The following is a 17,907-nucleotide window of genomic DNA, read 5'->3' on the forward strand; positions in this document are numbered from 1 at the left end:
CTCGTACTGTACGAGTTAGAGCCGTGCCTCCTGAGTGTGGGCGCGTGTCTAGCTCTACGGGGGAGACTCGCGCTGGTGCACGTGATCAGGTGAATAGATGGGGCGGGGTTGTTGGTATATGACGTCAATGGGGACCCAGAGCAAGGTGCAAACACGACCGAATAAAGTTAAACGGAGACGGAAATTCGTGTTTTGGTTGCCGTACTTCGATGCTGCCCGTTTGTCCTCTTCACCTTTGCGCAAAAAATCTAAAAATCGGTGGGGTGTAGCTGGAGAAATCCTTGACTCCGGTTGCCCCCCCTGCGCTGTCGGTCACGCGCTCCCACGTGCACATACACACGCTTGTGTAGCTCGAGCATCACTAGAGGTGGCGTCAGCGGAGACGGTTGTTACGGAGGGTGACGGGGCTTTGACTTTGGCTGCTTCGTGCCGTCTTTCTGTGAGCGCGGAGCCGGAGGATGGAGCAGGTGGAACCAAAGCAGTAAGCGGGGTCAGCGCGAGAGGATGCGGACGGGAGGCAGAGGCTACCTATAAACCAGGAGTAGATGATGCCTATTTGCCGCAGGCCCCGCCATCGTGAAATTATATACCGACTTGCGGCGGATGGGGTGACCGAGCTCCCTGCTCCGCCGGGGAGGTCCCTGCCTTCGGAGGTTACCGGGGAGGGAGCTGCCTGTGCCCCGTTCTGAGGAAGGGAAGGAGTGGCAGGAAAGAAAATGCAGACGGAGGAGGAGACGGCCGCCGCAGAAGAGCCCATTTTGGAGGAAGGGTCGGGAAGAGAGCAGGTAAGGACATTTTTTCCTGTCTCCTTGGGGTTTACATTTCAAACAAGGGTCCAGTTTACCTAAAGGTGGATGTGTTTTCGCTCACAGAAGAACTATCAATGACACAATTTCTGTGTCCCAAACAGCCTGCCGTCTCCATGTATAGTACATGCTTTTATACGCTTATCAGTGTGCTCTTTCATTGACAAAACATGCCTTTGCCGTTGTTCCCTCCGTGATGCCTCATGCAAGGACACGGAGGAGCTTGGTTTAGTGTGAATGGAGATCAGGCTGTGGCTTTAGTAAACAGATAGGGGTGGTAGGGGGCTTAGTATTGATGCGATATGTCTGACAGGGCTGCGTGATGTTACTCTTGGGATGGATGGTCTTTTCTGTATAGTAGACCACGTCTACCTGCCAGCTGTCACCACAGAGATGCAAGAGGGTGACATCACAGTTTAGCCACACACCCACCTTACAGCCAGAATTACACAAGGACACGTAATGTGAAATCACGGAAAACCCTAGCAGTATGTCAGGATTTTCACCCCGGGAGTTACAATATGTTACAGTGTACCTACTCAGCAGTGTGTTTTCTTCTGATTTTCAGCTAATTTTACGAACACATACAAAGCTCATTAGCAGATATCCTTGTCCTTATTACACACATCCCTAACTACTGAAGCCTGCCTCCTGCTGCTGAAAGTCCTCACACAGGGCTCAAATGTTTATGTTTACATCTTGCCTTGAATCACTGTGTGATTACTATATTACCAGACTTAGAACAATCAGCATCATCCACTTAAACGCACTTTATCATGAAAAAAATATAATAATATTATTAATGTAATTTACCAGTGGAGTTTATGACAAGTTTACTAGCGTGACAGAGGCTACTAACGCATTCCCACTGAACGATTTGAAGACAAAGGTGGGGTGTGTTGTAATGCAAGCAGCCTGCCAGTGGCAATATGCTTGTGTCACACTTGGTGGTCAGGTGAGGCAGTACAAGGCTCCCAGTCTTATGGCAAGCCTCTTGGTCACATGTATGAATGCTATAAGGCTGCTACTATTATGTTAGTTGTCCATTAAATAAAAGCCCTTTTTTGCTTATTTGAATTACATATCTGGAAACATTCAAATAAAAATTGCAGTGACAGATTAACTGAAGAGAAAATGAGAGGCACGTCATTCATCTCTCAAGTGAGTAGTCCATTAAAAGACTACTTTGGTTTTATTGGGCTTTAAATACCTTGGCTGGGTGGCAAGCAGAGTAAGTGTATTAATTGTCCAAATACTTTGAAATACACAGTACTTACAAATAAGGACTAATAAAACTGAAAATAAGAGATAAATTAAGCGTTTGGCACCTGAGAAGTGATAATTCATAAACCAATGGATGTAATGTGTGGACTAGGAACGCCTGTTAAAAGATACCTTTCACTTACAGTCCTCTGTCTGTATCCGTTCCTGCAGTGCAGACAGTGCAGTGTAATGCAATGATTTCAACCTGCATCTCTTCTCTGCCTCCATTACTCTTTTCATCTTCCCCTCCTGGTTTCCTTCCTGTTTTTTTGCCCAGTGGAGTTTACAGCCTCGTCCTCCTATCCCCCATCGTACTCGACTCTCCCACTCAAGCGTTTCCACACTCATATTTCCCTCAATTGCATTCACTTTGCGCCACATGGGAATGCATACATGTATGCACTCTTATGCAGGCATTGCTACAAATGAAGCAGAATTGAATGATTAAGATTTAAAATTGTAGCTCATACTCTCTTCCATACATACAAACACTCGTGCCATATTTCCATTAGCGGGAAGGTTCGTCACATCAAAGCAGGCGTTTCTAATTTCCTTCTAAGTTTCACTCGCGAATCATGAAAACTACATTCCACCACATGAGACGCCGCTCATCATCAGGAGGGCGAGGGAAAACTGTCATGTGAAAAGAGCCAGAGGAGCTGAAAAAAGCATGTAAACTTAACAAGAATAGAAACGAAATGTGTCAACAGCCACAAAACCTGACTCGACAAAGAGAAACGTTACAACTCGCTGAGAGACAAACAAGAATAGCTTTTTCTAAAATTAACACACAAGCAATGCTCTCAATTCTTTGTTTGAATGTTTGTATTCAGTCATTATGTTTGATATTAAACATGATTTTTCTTTATTTCTTCATGCCTGTGATAGTATCTTGTTGATACTGTTGTTGTCATTTGCTACAATAACAGTTATATATTAGCAAGCAATGACCTTCTACATACAGATGGAGACTAGACTTATACTGAGAGGTTTCTGTGAAAACTTTTAGCATCCACCATTCGGATCTACAGTATTGTAACTAACATGGATTCAGGCTCACGTATAGGCCAACCTCTGCCTTCACTGATATTTAATTTATGAATAGGAGATGTCATTGTTTGGTCTGTAGTCTCCACTGAGCACACTCCAACACGGAGCAATAATGATGATAGCGTTATGAGTGTATGATGACACACTGCTGCCACATCAAGTGGTAATAATTTGTTTGCTGCCACCGAACAGTTAGTAGAAACCTGACATCTCCAAATGACTCCCTCCAGTTGTGTTGAAATGACATAATTTTTAGCAGAGCACTGTAAGCATCAGCAGCACATTTTCCTTTCTTCGCTCCCTCACTTCATTTGCCACCCACACGCTAGGATTGCTAATTATAGCTGCTCCAGTCACACCTAACCAGCTGAATCAGTATGAGCTGAAGCACGGAAGGACGGGAGAGCAGCACACGTTTTCTATTAGACACCTTAATACGGAGAGAGGGTTGTACGATCCTTTCGTGCGAAGCGCACAAACACGGTTAACGGGGAAAGGCCTGTGAGTGTTTTAGTTAGTAGAAGCAGGATGTATCGGATGTTTGCTCAGGATGTTCAAAATTACTTCTTTAAAATCTTGTTCACAGATCAAGCTGGTCCAAGATATAAAAAAACAGCCATCTGCAGTCATTGTGGGTGCTCGGGATGCTTCTCGAATGTAGATTGTGTCAAAGTGTCTGCGTTTTGAGCCCAGCAAAACTTTGTCAAGTAGTATGTTTTATGCATATTTAACCCTGAAACGATGCCATTAATGCAACAGAATATGTCGTGTCAGAGCCACTCGCCCTCTTCAAAAGAGCTTCTAAGGAGAGCAGTTCAGACTTTCAGTATGAAATAGGAAAGATGACACCCTCCAGGCTGGGCTATATAGATTTCTTTGCATAATGGTGTCAAGGAAACTGAGATTTCACTTTGATCTGTTGCAGCCTACAGAGGCAGCTTTAACAGACACAGGATCACAGCCAGAGTTGTTTTTATAGACAAAAGTGTTGATTGTTGGTCAGTCCTTCAGGAGGTAGGTGGTGGGCAAAAGTCTTGAGTCACCCCTCATTTCTTGCAGTATGTAAGGGAAAACAGATTTGTACAATTTGAACAAGCGTGAAAGTAAATATTTTAGTGGGGTAAGATGAAAATCTGTTGGCACTTTTCTGCCTTTGTAATTCCATCAATTTTGACAAGATCTCCAACACCAGTGGCTGAAAGCAGCTCCAAACCATGACAGAGCCAAACTGTGTTTTACAAAGGGCTGTAGACGCCCACAGTGTAACTCCTCTGACCTTCTCCATCCATACATACGTGAAAACTATTTGAACCAGCATCTTCACATTTGGATTCATCACTCCATACGTCCTGTTGTCACAGATATCCAGTCCATTTCTTGTGTAATTTGGTATACCTCAGCCTCTGCTCCATTTCCCTTCATTAAAAATGACTTCCTGACAGCCACCCGTCCACTGAGACTGTTTCTGATGAGGCTTCAGTGTACAGCAGATGGATCAACTGAAGGTTCAGCCTCTCTCAGGTCCTGTGTCAGGTCTTTGCTAGACTTTTTCTCTTGTTTCTTAACGTTAATTTCAGATACTGTTCAATACTGTTGTTTGTTTTAGTGTAGACACAACACTGGTTCATCTTTTGAGTTAGGTGCCTTTTTATGCCTGAACGATTCACAGATCAGTGTTAAGTAAACAAACAAAAAACATTCCTCTGAAGATGATATATGAAAGATCAGCGTTGCTAAAAGTTAGTGGAGTCTATTCAACATAGTTAACCTTACTCTGCAGTGAATACAACATCTGATTGTGTTCATTCAGTAGCAAAGAAAGCGTTTACTGATGTCATAGATCATTGTTCGTTCTAGGGCTGCCACAAACGATTATTTTGACTAGTCACCGATTATTTTTGCGATTAGTCGACTAATCAGATCATGCATCCATTGGACGTAAAACTACAGCTTATTGCACCAGCAGCATCTGCTCTTATATAACTATCATTAGCTTACAGCTTGAAGTGTTTAAGGTATGTGCTAACTAAAAATAACGACAAGATGATAGTTTATTAAATTTTAATGACATTTGCAGATTGTTTCGGTGAAACAGACATCTCCGAAAACGTCGGAGCGCTTTTAAAAATATGTGGTATCTTGATAAACCGAGCAGATATTTGAGGTTTACACAGCTACATTCTCACCTGAAAATATGTTAAACTTTATTTTGTGACCCAGAAAGAATAATAAGAGCAATATTAAAACTAACTAGCGGCCGCCATCATTGAAAACTACGCTAGGCTGCACTATGAAATATGGGACACCGTTTCTTCTTCTTCGGGGTTTAACGGCAGCTGGCATCCTTGTACATGCAGTGCTGCCATCTTCTGTTTCAGTCTGTTATTACACTCTTAAATCCTACTACCGGTACTTATTCCTGCGTCTTTTGTGATCTTACAAAGCTTCAAACGACGCGTCGACTATTAAATCAGTCGTCGACGTTTTTAATAGTCGACGCAATCGTGGCAGCCCTAGTTCGTTCTCCACAGACTTCTGGACAACTTGAGGTCTTTTTGCAAACAAATACAGTATAAATGTTGGATGTACCTTTCCGTAGCTGTGACTGCGAAAAGGTGTATAACAGCTTTCTGACTTGACCTCTTTAACCTCCTAGGACGTGGCGTCCACATGTGTGGACATCACATTTTGGGTTATTTAGACCAAAATACTCAATTTTGCTTCAGCTTTTAGACCTGCAATCTCAGACCATCTTTTACCTACAGTCTATGACTGAATCTGCATGCTTTCAGAGGACACTGAGCTGTGGCTCCCGTTCATGCTGTAAATCTCACCTAAGTTGTCAAGCTGTCGTTTTAAGCTGTCACATGGTTACGATGAGAATAATAAGTCAACAATAATTAAGGACCCACAAATGCAACACGCCTGGTTTCTGCTGCTGATAATTATTCATGAATTGGGCTGAATATTGACAATAGCCTTCCAAATCCCCTGCTAGTATTACTGTTTTTAGTATTAAAGCTTTTTTGGTTTTCAGTAAAGTTTTCTTTTTTGCTATTTTTGTAGTACAAAATCTTTGTTTGTTTTTTCTAAATCAGTTCTTTCAGCAATCCTTTGCCTCACCTAAAAATATTTTCTGGTCCACATAGTTGCACACTCTGGTTTTTTTTTTTTTTTTTATTTGTTGTAGGCTCAAATATCCTGGTAGAATAATAATTACTAAGGAGGTGTTAGTAGGAGCTTTTCCTCCTTTGAAGTTACTTCTACTCCACTAAAGACTTTCAGTTTTCTGAAGACAACTACTTGTGTGCATTGTTGCTGGATTTGGAATTTGACCCTCCATTAGTGGCTGTGTAATAATTAAAATGGCCTCTCAGTCCCATATATGGTGTATAATTCCCATTACTGTAAATAGCTGGCGTCATGCAGAGTTGATGGTTGACAGAGTGCTCTGATGTTTCATCTTTCACTGGAATTTGTGTGGTGACTTACGGCACTGGTTTATTTGACTATGCTCACTAAGTCGTGCTAAAGCTCTGGCACTCAGGTTTCTTCACCTGTGGGACAGAGAATGGCTCATACTGACAAAAGCTGACTGGGATAAGTGCTTACAGGAATAATCTGACTCCTGTCTTGGGCTGATTGTACCCACACTGGCATCACGGCTGCAGATTCTTGTTGAAAATGCTTGACACATTTTTTTTGGTACTGCTGGAGTATTTTCTTCTTCTTTTGGGTAATAGGTAAACGACAAAAGAGGTTTGGTGCCAGAAGGACAAAATAAGGGCACAAGAGGGAGGGAGACGGTGGAAAAGGATGGATTTTGGCAGTGGAGTTCTCTGGAGAGAGGTGCACTCTGTCACTGCTGCTGGCTCTTTAGCTTCTCTCCCTCTCTCCTCATCCTCCTCTTCTTATTTAGCTTCCTTTCATACTTGCATTCATGAAAAGTTCATGACCGTTTCTCTGTCTCCCCTCACACTCCTCATCCCCTCCCCCTACGCTACACTCTTAGCCCAATCAATCCACTTAGAGACAGACTTTGAAAGAGGATGTAACAGAGGAGACATGGAGGGTGGGGTTGGCAGGCGAGGACAGAGTGAGGCGAGGTAAAAGTTCTGATTGGTGGGTACAAAATGCTTAGGAGCTCGGGGAGTAGATTTGGGGGAGGAGGAGGAAAAAGAGATTGCATAAGAATAAACAAATGAAAGAAGATGTGAATACGAGAAGCATTAAATATGATATGAAGTTGGTACCACGGATCATTTTCATTTTCTTAAAGGCAGCAAACCTATTTTTAGAATCTTAAGGCCTGCACTTGGATGCTTTTTGGCAGCTTTTGCAGAGTGATAACAGACTGGTGGAGTGTAGATGCCCTTCTCTCTGCCTTTCACTGCTCGCCCTTGACGTACAGTAGTGAAAAATGTCTGTGTGTGTGTGTACAGTTAATGTGAGCCTGAGTCTGTTTGCACAGTCACGTATAGACACAAAAAGTAAATCATTAAAGGTTAAGGTACAGACATATTATCAGCTGAGGATAAGGTAAGATTTGCAGTAACATTGGTATATGTTTCAGGCAAGACGCGCAAATGTCCTCTGAAATCATGGGTGCACATTTGTGCGTGTTTGTGTGCTGTGCATCCACCAAGATCTGCTAGCAAATATAGCAAATAGCAAATTGAGGCTCTGTTGTGGTGCGCAGGGAGAAAGTGAAGGATATGAGAGTGTGTGTGTGAGTGATATACTGTAGAAGGAGGGAGGAGAGGGGCCAGTGTGTGAGATAAATGGAGGGCGTGATGTGCTGACAGGACGAGCAGACTTGACTGAGAGGAGGAAAGGACAATGGTGTCATCCCATCTTTTTTTTCCTTCTTTTCGTCATCTGCTTTGTTGCTCTTTCGCCTTGTCGCCTTCACCACAGGGGAGACATCAACGCAGACACAAATAAGCACCCTTTGTCACATGAAACAGTTCAGGTGTGTGTTAAATGTGTTCCTTTCTCATCACGTTTTTATGAGGTATGCATAAAAATGAGGTATGTTTGTTTTTTTTTCCTTTTGGCACAAGCAGTCTGTCTTTCTGTCCTTCATTCACACACACACAAACTGCAGCAATGCTGATATGCTCCTGATGTTGGAGCGGAGTCAGTTGGCTAGAGAACCGTCTAGAAGCATCGTTCTCATCTAAATTATTCACATACTCTCCGCTGGCTGCATTACAGTGCTGAGAAACGTGCATGCTGGCGTGAGTATGGATAGAGATAGCAAGACTGAAAAGAATGAGGCGCATTAGACCATTTATGTCTGTATATCTCAAATGTGTGTGCGTACGTATATGTGTGTGTTTGAGTGCGCTGTAATATGATGTCTCCACAGTGCAAGTCAGGCTGTGTGCACTTAGAGAGTGGCATAAGCAGTGTGTGTGTGTTCCTAATATGCAGCACTTATCCTGTGATGGGAGTGGGGCAGCGTAATGCATTCCTTTGGTGAAGACCTCAGCTTACACACTTTCTCTGTAATGTGACACTGTTTACCAAACAGGAAGAATGTGGTTATTAAAACCTCAGCAGGTACAGAAAACCTGTGTTGCGTCCTTTACAAACATTTTGTGTTCAGCAGCATTGATTGTCACCTGTCTGGCTTTATTAATGAGGCATATTTAGAGGCATGTTGCGTTGTTTATCACTCTCGTGGCTGCCAATGTGTGTAGTCTTGTGGCTCAGCTGTTTTTTTCCTCTCTGTGCCTCCACAGCAACGGCCAGTCCAACAGTCTCTGGCCTCTTCCCTTTGTCGGGAGTCCCACTGGAAGTGCCTCCTCCTGACCCTCCTCATGTACGGCTGTTTTGCCACGCTGGCCTGGTGCGCTCTCTGTCGCGTACCCGTTCTGGGCTCCTCCTCCGTATCTGCTGACGGCACCTCGGCGGCCTATTACATCCAGCATTTGGAAAGTCCGTGTTCTAGTGGTTACGTGTACATCCCACTGGCCTTCCTGGCCATGCTGTATGTGGTTTACCTGGTGGAGTGTTGGCACTGCTTCTCCAAGACGGCCATGTTGGCTCATGCTGAATTCCAGGTATGTGTCAAAGTTATAGCCTGTATTTTGAAGGTGGGTGTAATGGGCTCGAGTGAGGTGATTCCAGCACGAAACAGAAAGACGCTGAAAGAGAAATCTAGAAAGACCTGTTATTAAAAAAACAAATCTGTTCACTTAGTGATTGTTTTTTGTGTCTGGAATCCTTAAAATGGTTAAACCAGTAAAAATAATGATTAAAAAAAGAAAATCCTCACTTCAAGGAAGCCTGAATTAAATTTGTAATATTTCATGAGGAGCGTCATTATACAGCTTCCTTCCCTACATGTGGAAATTAGCTGACCGAGGGTTTTGCTGTTTTTTGGTTTGTTCTGGCCTGTCCTTTGTCTGTCTCCAAACGTAGAGCTGTTTGTCTGTCTCTACTAAGAAGGAAACGATAGAAGGACAAAAATAATCCCACAATAACCAAACCATCACCAGCCTGCACAGCTTTAAACTGTATGCAGATAGTAAAACAACTCTTTCTGCTTCTGCTGTGATTGCACGTTTTAGGCAATGTTATGTCTTTATCTCGTTTTTAACACATCAGGCAGCAAGTTGGTTGTAGAAAGTGTAAAACATTGTGACATGTTTTAAAGCAGCCTTGTTTTACCTCATTGTTTTACACAGGAAGTATACGAGCGTGTGCAGAGACTTCAGCAGGCCACACCCTGTATTTGGTGGAAGGCCATCAGCTATCACTACGTGAGGAGGACCAGACAGGTGACAAGATACCGCAATGGAGATGCATATACGACCACACAGGTGAGGACACTTTTCTGGTTCTACACACTCACGTTTCACCCTTCCTGTTATCCTGACTGCTTTTGATATAGTGAATGTTGTTGAGCTGTGACAAACAGCTGTTCACAGAAGGCAAAAAATTCCATACAGCTGAGTTTTATTCGTGCTGGAACATATTTTGAAAATAAAAATGTCCCTCTAGTATCACACATCCTGCTTTCCTTCCTCCTCTCCTTTTTTCTTCATCATTATTCGACCTCTTTGTCCGTGCCCTGCTTTTTTCTTCTTCAGGTCTACCATGAGCGGGTGAACACTCATGCCTCAAGTTCTGAGTTTGACTACGCCCGCTATGGTGTCAAAGACGTGTCAAAGGAGCTGTTGGACCTGCAGCAACACCCTGCTGTTCGCCTGCGTTTCACAAAGTGTTTCAGGTATCAGCGAGACATCAAATTTAAACCTGTATGACTTTGATTGTTAAAAGGTTTACCTTCTTTTTAAGGTGAAATAGATAGTGACTCATTTTTGTGTTCTTTAGCTTTTCAAGTGCACGTGCTGAAGCTGCCTACCTCACCCAGGTAAGATGTGAGGGATCAATGAATGCGATTCATTTTGTTCTTTATTTTTTTTAAGCTTAAACAAATGTCCATTTTCATTTTAAATCAAAAATACGAAGCATTTGAATCAGTAAATTTCTTAAATATTGGTAATAATTTAGCATTAAATCTTATACAGTGTTTTACTTTTTGATTTTTTTCTCTGTAATTGCAAGCGAGCACGCTTCTTTGGGGAGAACGAGGGGCTTGATGACTACATGGAGGCCAGGGAGGGAATGCACCTTAAAAACGTGGATTTCCGCGAACACATCCTAGCATTCTCCGATCCGGCTCACCAGCCGTGGTTCTCCAGGCACAAGGTGTTCTGGCTGGCTTCAGCTTTCCTCCTGTCGTGGCCGCTGCGAGTTGTGTCGGAATACCGCACAGCGTATGTCCACTACCACGTGGAGAAGCTGTTCGGGGAGGACGAGGATACCGTTGGGGGAGTCGGTGGAGGAGGGCCAGGCGGAGGTGGAAGAGGGGACGGCGTTGAAGGAGGGACTGAGAATGGAATCCACCCAGGAGGAATTTCGATTGGCATTGGTGTGAATGGGACAAGCTACAGAGCCATCTCTCGTGTCAACACGGTGGACATGACAGAATTGGAGTGGCACATTCGCTGTAACCAACAGATGGTCCCGAGCTACTCTGAAGCCCTCCTTATGGACTTAGAAATGAGTGGGGGGACAAACCCTACAGCCTCCACACCTATCTCTGGGCCTCAAGGCATCACTCCCAGCCAGGGGACCAACCCCCCTCCTCTGGCTTTGCCTGTGGTGTTCAACTCGGCTTACCTCCTTCAGAGCTGCCCCCGATGCCGGCGGACCACATCGAGTGCCAGTCTTCCATCCAGGCTAAGGGCTTCAATGGGAACCACAGCCCTCCTGAACGCTACAGTGGCAGGGATCAGAGCAGCAGGGCAAGGAGGTGGGGGTATGGGAGGGAGACTGGTGCTCAGTCGGAGCGGGTTCTCTCTCGGGAGACTTGGAGGTGGTCGCCAGAACAGCCTGTTTCATTCAAGAAGCATGGGGGGTGGGCTGGGAGGAAGTAGGGAAGATGGAGGAGGAGGAGGGGTAAGTGGTGGAGGGGGTGGAGGTGGTGGAGGATTCCTTGGGTTAGGTTCAAGACAGAACAACGAGGAGACCAGAGGAGTGCTTGAAGGGGAAGGTGACGATGACGAGGAAGAAGAGCAGGAGCAGAGGAGGAGGGAAGATAGAGGAAGAGGAAGGAGAGAGAGGGATGAGGAGGCAGAGCAAGACAACGCAGGGGGAGGAGAGGCGAGAGAGGGTGAGAGGGATCGGCCTCCATCCTATCAGGATGCGTTCTTCTTCCCCGTCCTCATTATACACGGCGAGGAGAGCTGCCATGCCGGAGACGACATGTGATGAAGAGAAAAATAAAAACACTGAGAGCGAGAATGTACAGGCACAGGCTGAGGGAGATGAAAGAAGAGAGGAAGGATGCATAGAGAGAAGAAAGGATTCAGACAGAACACAGTGAGAGAGGTAAGAAAGACAAAACAGGAGAGATGTAGGGAAAAGAGAAGATACTGTCAGAGGAACTGGGAAAGCAAACGAAGGAGATATGACAAATACAGTGCATACTGTAAAAAGTCAGTAAACCCACTAGATCAGAAGAAGAGAGCTGATAGAGAGTGCAGCAGCGAGGTGAGATAGAGTCTAAGACAAGGAGCAAGGGCAAGAAAATCTTTGCAATTTTAGGTGACGGATTGGATAATTTGGAAGACTGCAAAGTTAGAAATGTCTATCTTCAGCTATATCGGAGCAGGAGTGGGAGGGGTAACAAGTCTAAAGATAGCAGCTTGGAGAGGCAGTGGAGAGACACCAAACCAGCTGAGAGGTAGTGGAGTTTGTTGTTGTCTAATCTTTCTTTAACACAAATGAAAGACTACAAAAAGGGAATTTAAAGAATAATATATAGAGAGAGGAACTGAGAATCGGGCCAATTTAAAGAATCAAAATTGATAAGAGGTTATAAATAATTCAGATGTGGGAATAAATAGATCATGTAAAATACAGCGTAGTAAAGTAGAGCAAAAGACATCAGCATGCAGGACACGCAGGCTAAGAAGAATCCAAAATGGACACAGACCAGATTACCCTAAATCTCATTTTTCCATTTGACAGATTCTTAAAAGCTAGAAAATAAAATTATCCAAAAGATAATCACAAAAGGAGGAGGGGGGGGGAGATGTAGGACTGATCACAGACACAACAACCTCTGAACAACAATCCTGACCTTGAATCTAATCAGGAAATCCAAATATCATTCGAACAGGTGAGAAGATTCAGTCAGATTCACCGTTATGACCTCACACGGCACCTCTAACAGAAGGCAGTAACAATAAAAGAGGAGAAGCATTGATTTCCTCCCCGTCTCGTCATGCTGTATTACGTCTTATTTCACCATTAGCTTCCCCACCACTCTATCCATTACTGTTATAGAGCCGATAGGAAAAAAACTCCATAAAAGTAGAGCAGTCGCTTCCTCTACTTCTCAGCGCTGCCCTGCCCGTCTTCTCCCCTCTGTCCATTTTATCACATGTCCTGTCTTTCTTCTTTCTATTGCTAAAAAACTAGTGAGGAGCATCATATATTTGGAAGAAGCAAATGTTGCATTAACACAGTGAACTCCCCCATCCTCTCACCCCACTCCATCCTTCTGCTCCTCCTTTTATTTTTTTTTCAAGCGGTTGATATATGACACCCTCCTCGCTCCTGTAGGCGACGAGATCACATTTTCACATATCACATCTCCCCGAGGCTGAGGTTTCCTCTCAGTGACCATATTTTATAAACTGGATTTTCCCCCCACTTGTGTAACGTTATTGTGACCTTTACGCCTGTGCATTTGAAAGGGGAAAAAGCAAATTATGTGGGCACCGTGATATAAGTGACTTCACCGAAAAAGTAACAGCTGAAAGGTTTGATTCTCACATGAGCTTTAAATTTCCCCAGTGATGCCAGTGTAGTTGTGCTATAGATTAACACATTTGTTCCCAAAGATAGGCCTGCATGCTACTAAGAAAACGCAATAACCCCAAAACCCTCCTCCTTATCAATATACTATGTAGTACTACATGTGGTTAGGCATGGAAAATGACCTCTTTATCTCATTTATGTCCATAAGATTGGACTGCATGGGAAGTAACACTTACAGTAAGCAGCAATCAGAGATTTAATTGCTTCCTTTTTTATCGCACAGACAACAAAATTGCGAATGAGGAAATACAGTATGAGGTTAACTCCCACTAACGATCTGTCATTATCAGCCCTGTGAAAGAACTGTGGCCCTAACTCTGCTACCTCCTACTCTCTGAGAATCATCTGCAAATAAGAAACAGTGCTCTCTGAAAAACATCGCCTCAGCATAAAATGTGTAAACGTTTGCTGGCATAGAGATGCATGTTAGCTACTAATAGCTGTGTAGCAAATATGGCTATCGTTGCAAAACGCAGTGCCAAAAAGTAGCGATCGATGAACAATCTGCACCGATTCAGATATTTTAGACGTATGTAGACAAGGGCATGGATAGCTGTGTCCTACTTCCTGCGTTGTCACGTCTCAGCCCAGGAGAGGCAATCGGCACAGACAGTGAGACCTTCAGTGCTTTGATGCTGATACTTTCCAAAGCACACTAAACACGCTAAAGTAGTTCGATGAACATTTGTTGACCTTTCCTGCATAGCGCCCTTCAGAGGTCACTCCAGCCACTATCTGATGTCGGAAGCGTCTCCCTCGTTCTCTCTCTCTCTGCTTCCTGTTCACAAGGGAATGAAAAGCACACGGAAAGAGCCGAGTAAAGAGCCACGAGGCAGAAACAATGCTGGATCAACTTTGCGAGCGATGGCAGTAAACGGACACGTTTACCGCACGCAGACACGGATGTGGATCGAGCAGAGACAACGGGGAAAAGTTCTCTCATCGCAACTTTCTGGAGAGAGAAAGTGGAGCATGACTGCTGACCTGGTTTTGGCGTAGGGGACACATACATGCGCGCACACTCTGACACACATTCACACACACTGGATCTTGTGTAGCTTTTGGGAGGGAATCGGCGCAAATAATGAGGGGAAGCAAAACTGTCGAGGAGCGAAGAAGTGGAAAAATGCTGAAAATGTGAGATTAAAATGACAATTATTTTTACATAATCAGTCATTATCTCAGTCTATTGACCTGTGGATAAAACTGACTCCATTCATGTCCCTAAACAAAAAGAAGCACTGGAAAAAGCACCGAACACACTCCTGTGTTCATTTATTTGTATAATCGCATTGTTCTCACTAATTCTCGGACTTTTGTTTCACTGTAATAACGTGGCTACTGTTCAGTATGTGTTTTTGATCTTCGCGGTGAAAAGTAACGAGCTCTAACTGAAAACCTGAATCTGTCAGTTCAGTCAGTGATTTGCTACTTTTATATCATCTACATTTGTAGACGTTTTTCAGGTTGTTTAAGTGATCCAGATGCTTTTGTAAGCTTACACTTATCTTTGCTGGTTTTTATTATTATTTTTGTTATTTTTGTAAAACTGACAATGCTCCTGGCCCAGTCAGCTTGGGTTGATGAGCCTCAAGTTGTGGTTTGGATGCAGTTATACTTGCTTACAAGTCTTATTTGCTCATTTGTTCATCTTAAATAAGTGTATTACACTAATACTTGTTGTTACTGGATATTTATATCATGTTTTAGTATCTCTGAGTGTGTCAAAAGTGTGTCAGCCACTTCAGGTGTGCCAAGAGATCTTTGTGCCCATGATGTCTTACACAAACACACACTCACACTCGCGCTTGCATGTTTAGTCACAGCAGTAAAGCGGCCATTACTACAGCTTGTTTTAGACTAGAGTGGCATTCATCCCGAAACCCATAATCACCGCACACATGCAGTCTCCAAACACAAACATGCGCGCACGTACACACACACTGAAAGCATGGAACTTTCCTGCTACGCTGCCTTTGTGTTGCCAACGTTTTCTGCTCAGGATTTCAGTTAATTGCTGCGTTCCTGGGACAACAAAAGCTTTTCTTCATAAATCCATCAACATGCCAAAGCAAAAAAAAAGTAAAAAACTTACAGAGAATGCCTGCGCTTATATACATGCACATTAACAGCTCACACAGGTGGCTTCACCAGATCCACACAATGTGCAACAGTGTGATCTGTGCTCGTGGACTGTGGGGCAGAAGCAAACATTTACATGAAGCGACTAAACTTCATCATCAACATGCACATTTTTGTTTCTTACAAATGTTTGTTAATTGTTTCATAGCTGAGGTGCTGTTCACGTGTAAATCCACTTAGAATGTTTTTAATACTTGGTGGTTTGCCTGATAGAACCTGGCACGTGACTTTCATCCACCAGATGGCAGCAGAGCCTTATATATATGAAGGTTAATGGGGATAAACCACCAACAGCGACCCAGTGTAGAAAACAGCTGCTGTCCCATGCTTTGTGGGTTTGAGACTTAAGCATCTGTACACACCAGCTGGTGATGTGAAACCAGGTGATTTGTTTAGCTGCAGATTTTCCTTTTTTTTTTTTTAAATTGATTTATTTATTTTTAAAGCACATGCTGTGACATCACTGGTTGACGTCGCTTGTGTCTGATCTGATTGTGCTTTAATCATCTCAGCCTCTGCTGATTTTATTCTTTTCCTTTAACTGTGACTGAATGTGTTGCCGAGCAGTATTGCTCATGCCCCTGCTTCTGGCTGGACTTGTATGTGTTGCTAAGCGGCTTTCTGAACGTATAACCACAAGCAGTGGGTGCTACACTATTAAACAAAGACATTTTTAACATTTTGTGACCTAGCTTCCATTTCACCTACACAAACAACTTATCGTCTGGCCGTTTTGCGCTGCACGACACAAAGCGACACGGAGGAAGTTGGACTGTGTTCAACACTCCTCTTAGAGCAGTCGAATGCACGACGGTTTCCTTTCTCATACACGCTTTTCTTTCTTCGCTCAGACACAAAATCCTGCTCTCATTTTCCACCGTTTCACCAACGTCACCACTTGAATATCTTATAAAATGCTCTAGCAATTATGACCGATGTATTGTTGTCAATACTGTTACTGTTTTTCTCGTGGTCATGGGGTGAGTCGAGTAGTCATACCAAGTTTGTCAAACACCGTAAAAAACAATTTAAAAAAAAAAGTTAAATGGTTTGACTTGAAGTCACGTGGATTCCAGCTGCATGATGAGCCTTCATTTTCATAAATACCTTGCTGGCTAAACAAATACAAAAGTGTGACCAGGTGTCACAAATGGATTTCTTTGACTCTGTACATGTTGGACTGTCGAAATGCAGCTGAAATTGCTGCGTATACAGACAATAATTGTAACATTCATACATACTAACAAGCATTTTGACCTTTGACCTCAAACACAACAGCGTGAGTTGCATTAAGTCTCCCTGATAACAGCAATTACAACAGCAATGTTCTGTTCACGCTCTTTTGGGAACGTGAAAAAGCATACGTCTAACGAGCCCTGTGTCCGCGGTGATACAGTATCCGTGCCCTTTGTTTTTGCACTGCAATAAAGAGCAGCTGTGTGTCGCTGATGCAACGATGTGTCACCACCTTAAGGCAGTCAGTCTGCCGCTCCGACACGAAAGACGATAATCAATAGCACAAAAAATGGTCGCGTGTAAAAGCTCAAACGCATATAATCACATCACTGTCGTCTCGCTGTATTTACGTGTCCTCCTCTGAAGTTTAAAGCAATATATAATTATCCTGCAGATACACAGTGTCTGGTTAAAGGCTGATTGTATGATTGAGGTCACATTAGAGTCAGGCTGAGTTTAAAAATGTGTTGATACGGGTTAAAGACGCAGCAAACGTCGACTGTGTCGCCTGACGTTATTTAGTCCGCTTTGCCGCTGCCCTGTACGCAAGCTCTCTCGCTGTCTCGGCGCTAACTTCGCATTTCAGTTCACATTTCCTTTCCTGCTGAATATTTCATGCTGCTGGATTGCGTGTGATCGAATGTCAAACAAACGGATTGTCACCACAGTGTAGTTGTAATGTACATGCAGCCTCTATGGGTTTGAAACAATAATGTCACATACAGCGCATTATTGTCTTACACAGTGACGTGTGAAGCCGAGACCGGGCTTTCTGTTCAAGCACCGTCGAGCAAAATGTCCTCAGTATTTAAGCTACTTACTATGTAACTGATAATGAGATTGTCAATATCACAGCAGATTAAAGCGTTTGTCACCGGCCTGTTTAAGATAATGTAATTTCATTATTTGAGCGGATGGTGACTGTGAAGGTAATAGAGACGGCGGCAATAACACTGTTAACTGATGTGATCCCGGTGATGATTAATGATGATTAATTACAATGGAA

At 43.5% G+C, this 17,907-nt stretch overlaps 1 protein-coding gene across 1 annotated transcript; it reads left to right on the forward strand.

Moving 5' to 3' along the window:
• The first annotated feature begins 154 nt into the window (after window positions 1–154).
• On the forward strand, window positions 155–17,023 carry LOC101464045 (transmembrane protein 151A). The gene is made up of 6 exons (XM_004554359.3): window positions 155–785; window positions 8,867–9,187; window positions 9,815–9,949; window positions 10,220–10,359; window positions 10,464–10,503; window positions 10,698–17,023. The coding sequence occupies exons 1-6, from the start codon at window positions 717–719 to the stop codon at window positions 11,904–11,906; spliced, it is 1,914 nt and encodes a 637-aa protein (XP_004554416.3). The 5' UTR covers window positions 155–716; the 3' UTR covers window positions 11,907–17,023.
• The last annotated feature ends 884 nt before the right edge of the window (window positions 17,024–17,907 follow it).

The sequence above is a fragment of the Maylandia zebra genome, linkage group LG3, assembly GCF_041146795.1.
Source record: "Maylandia zebra isolate NMK-2024a linkage group LG3, Mzebra_GT3a, whole genome shotgun sequence".
NCBI classification, from domain to species: domain Eukaryota; kingdom Metazoa; phylum Chordata; class Actinopteri; order Cichliformes; family Cichlidae; genus Maylandia; species Maylandia zebra.

What these genes read in the sequence shown, in the direction of transcription:
- LOC101464045 (XM_004554359.3), top strand. Translation starts at nt 717, where the DNA reads ATGCAGACGGAGGAGGAGACGGCCGCCGCAGAAGAGCCCATTTTGGAG. An exon ending in AAGGGTCGGGAAGAGAGCAG is followed by an intron (nt 786 to 8,866) that starts GTAAGGACATTT and finishes GTGCCTCCACAG; the next exon opens with CAACGGCCAGTCCAACAGTC. An exon ending in TGGCTCATGCTGAATTCCAG is followed by an intron (nt 9,188 to 9,814) that starts GTATGTGTCAAA and finishes TGTTTTACACAG; the next exon opens with GAAGTATACGAGCGTGTGCA.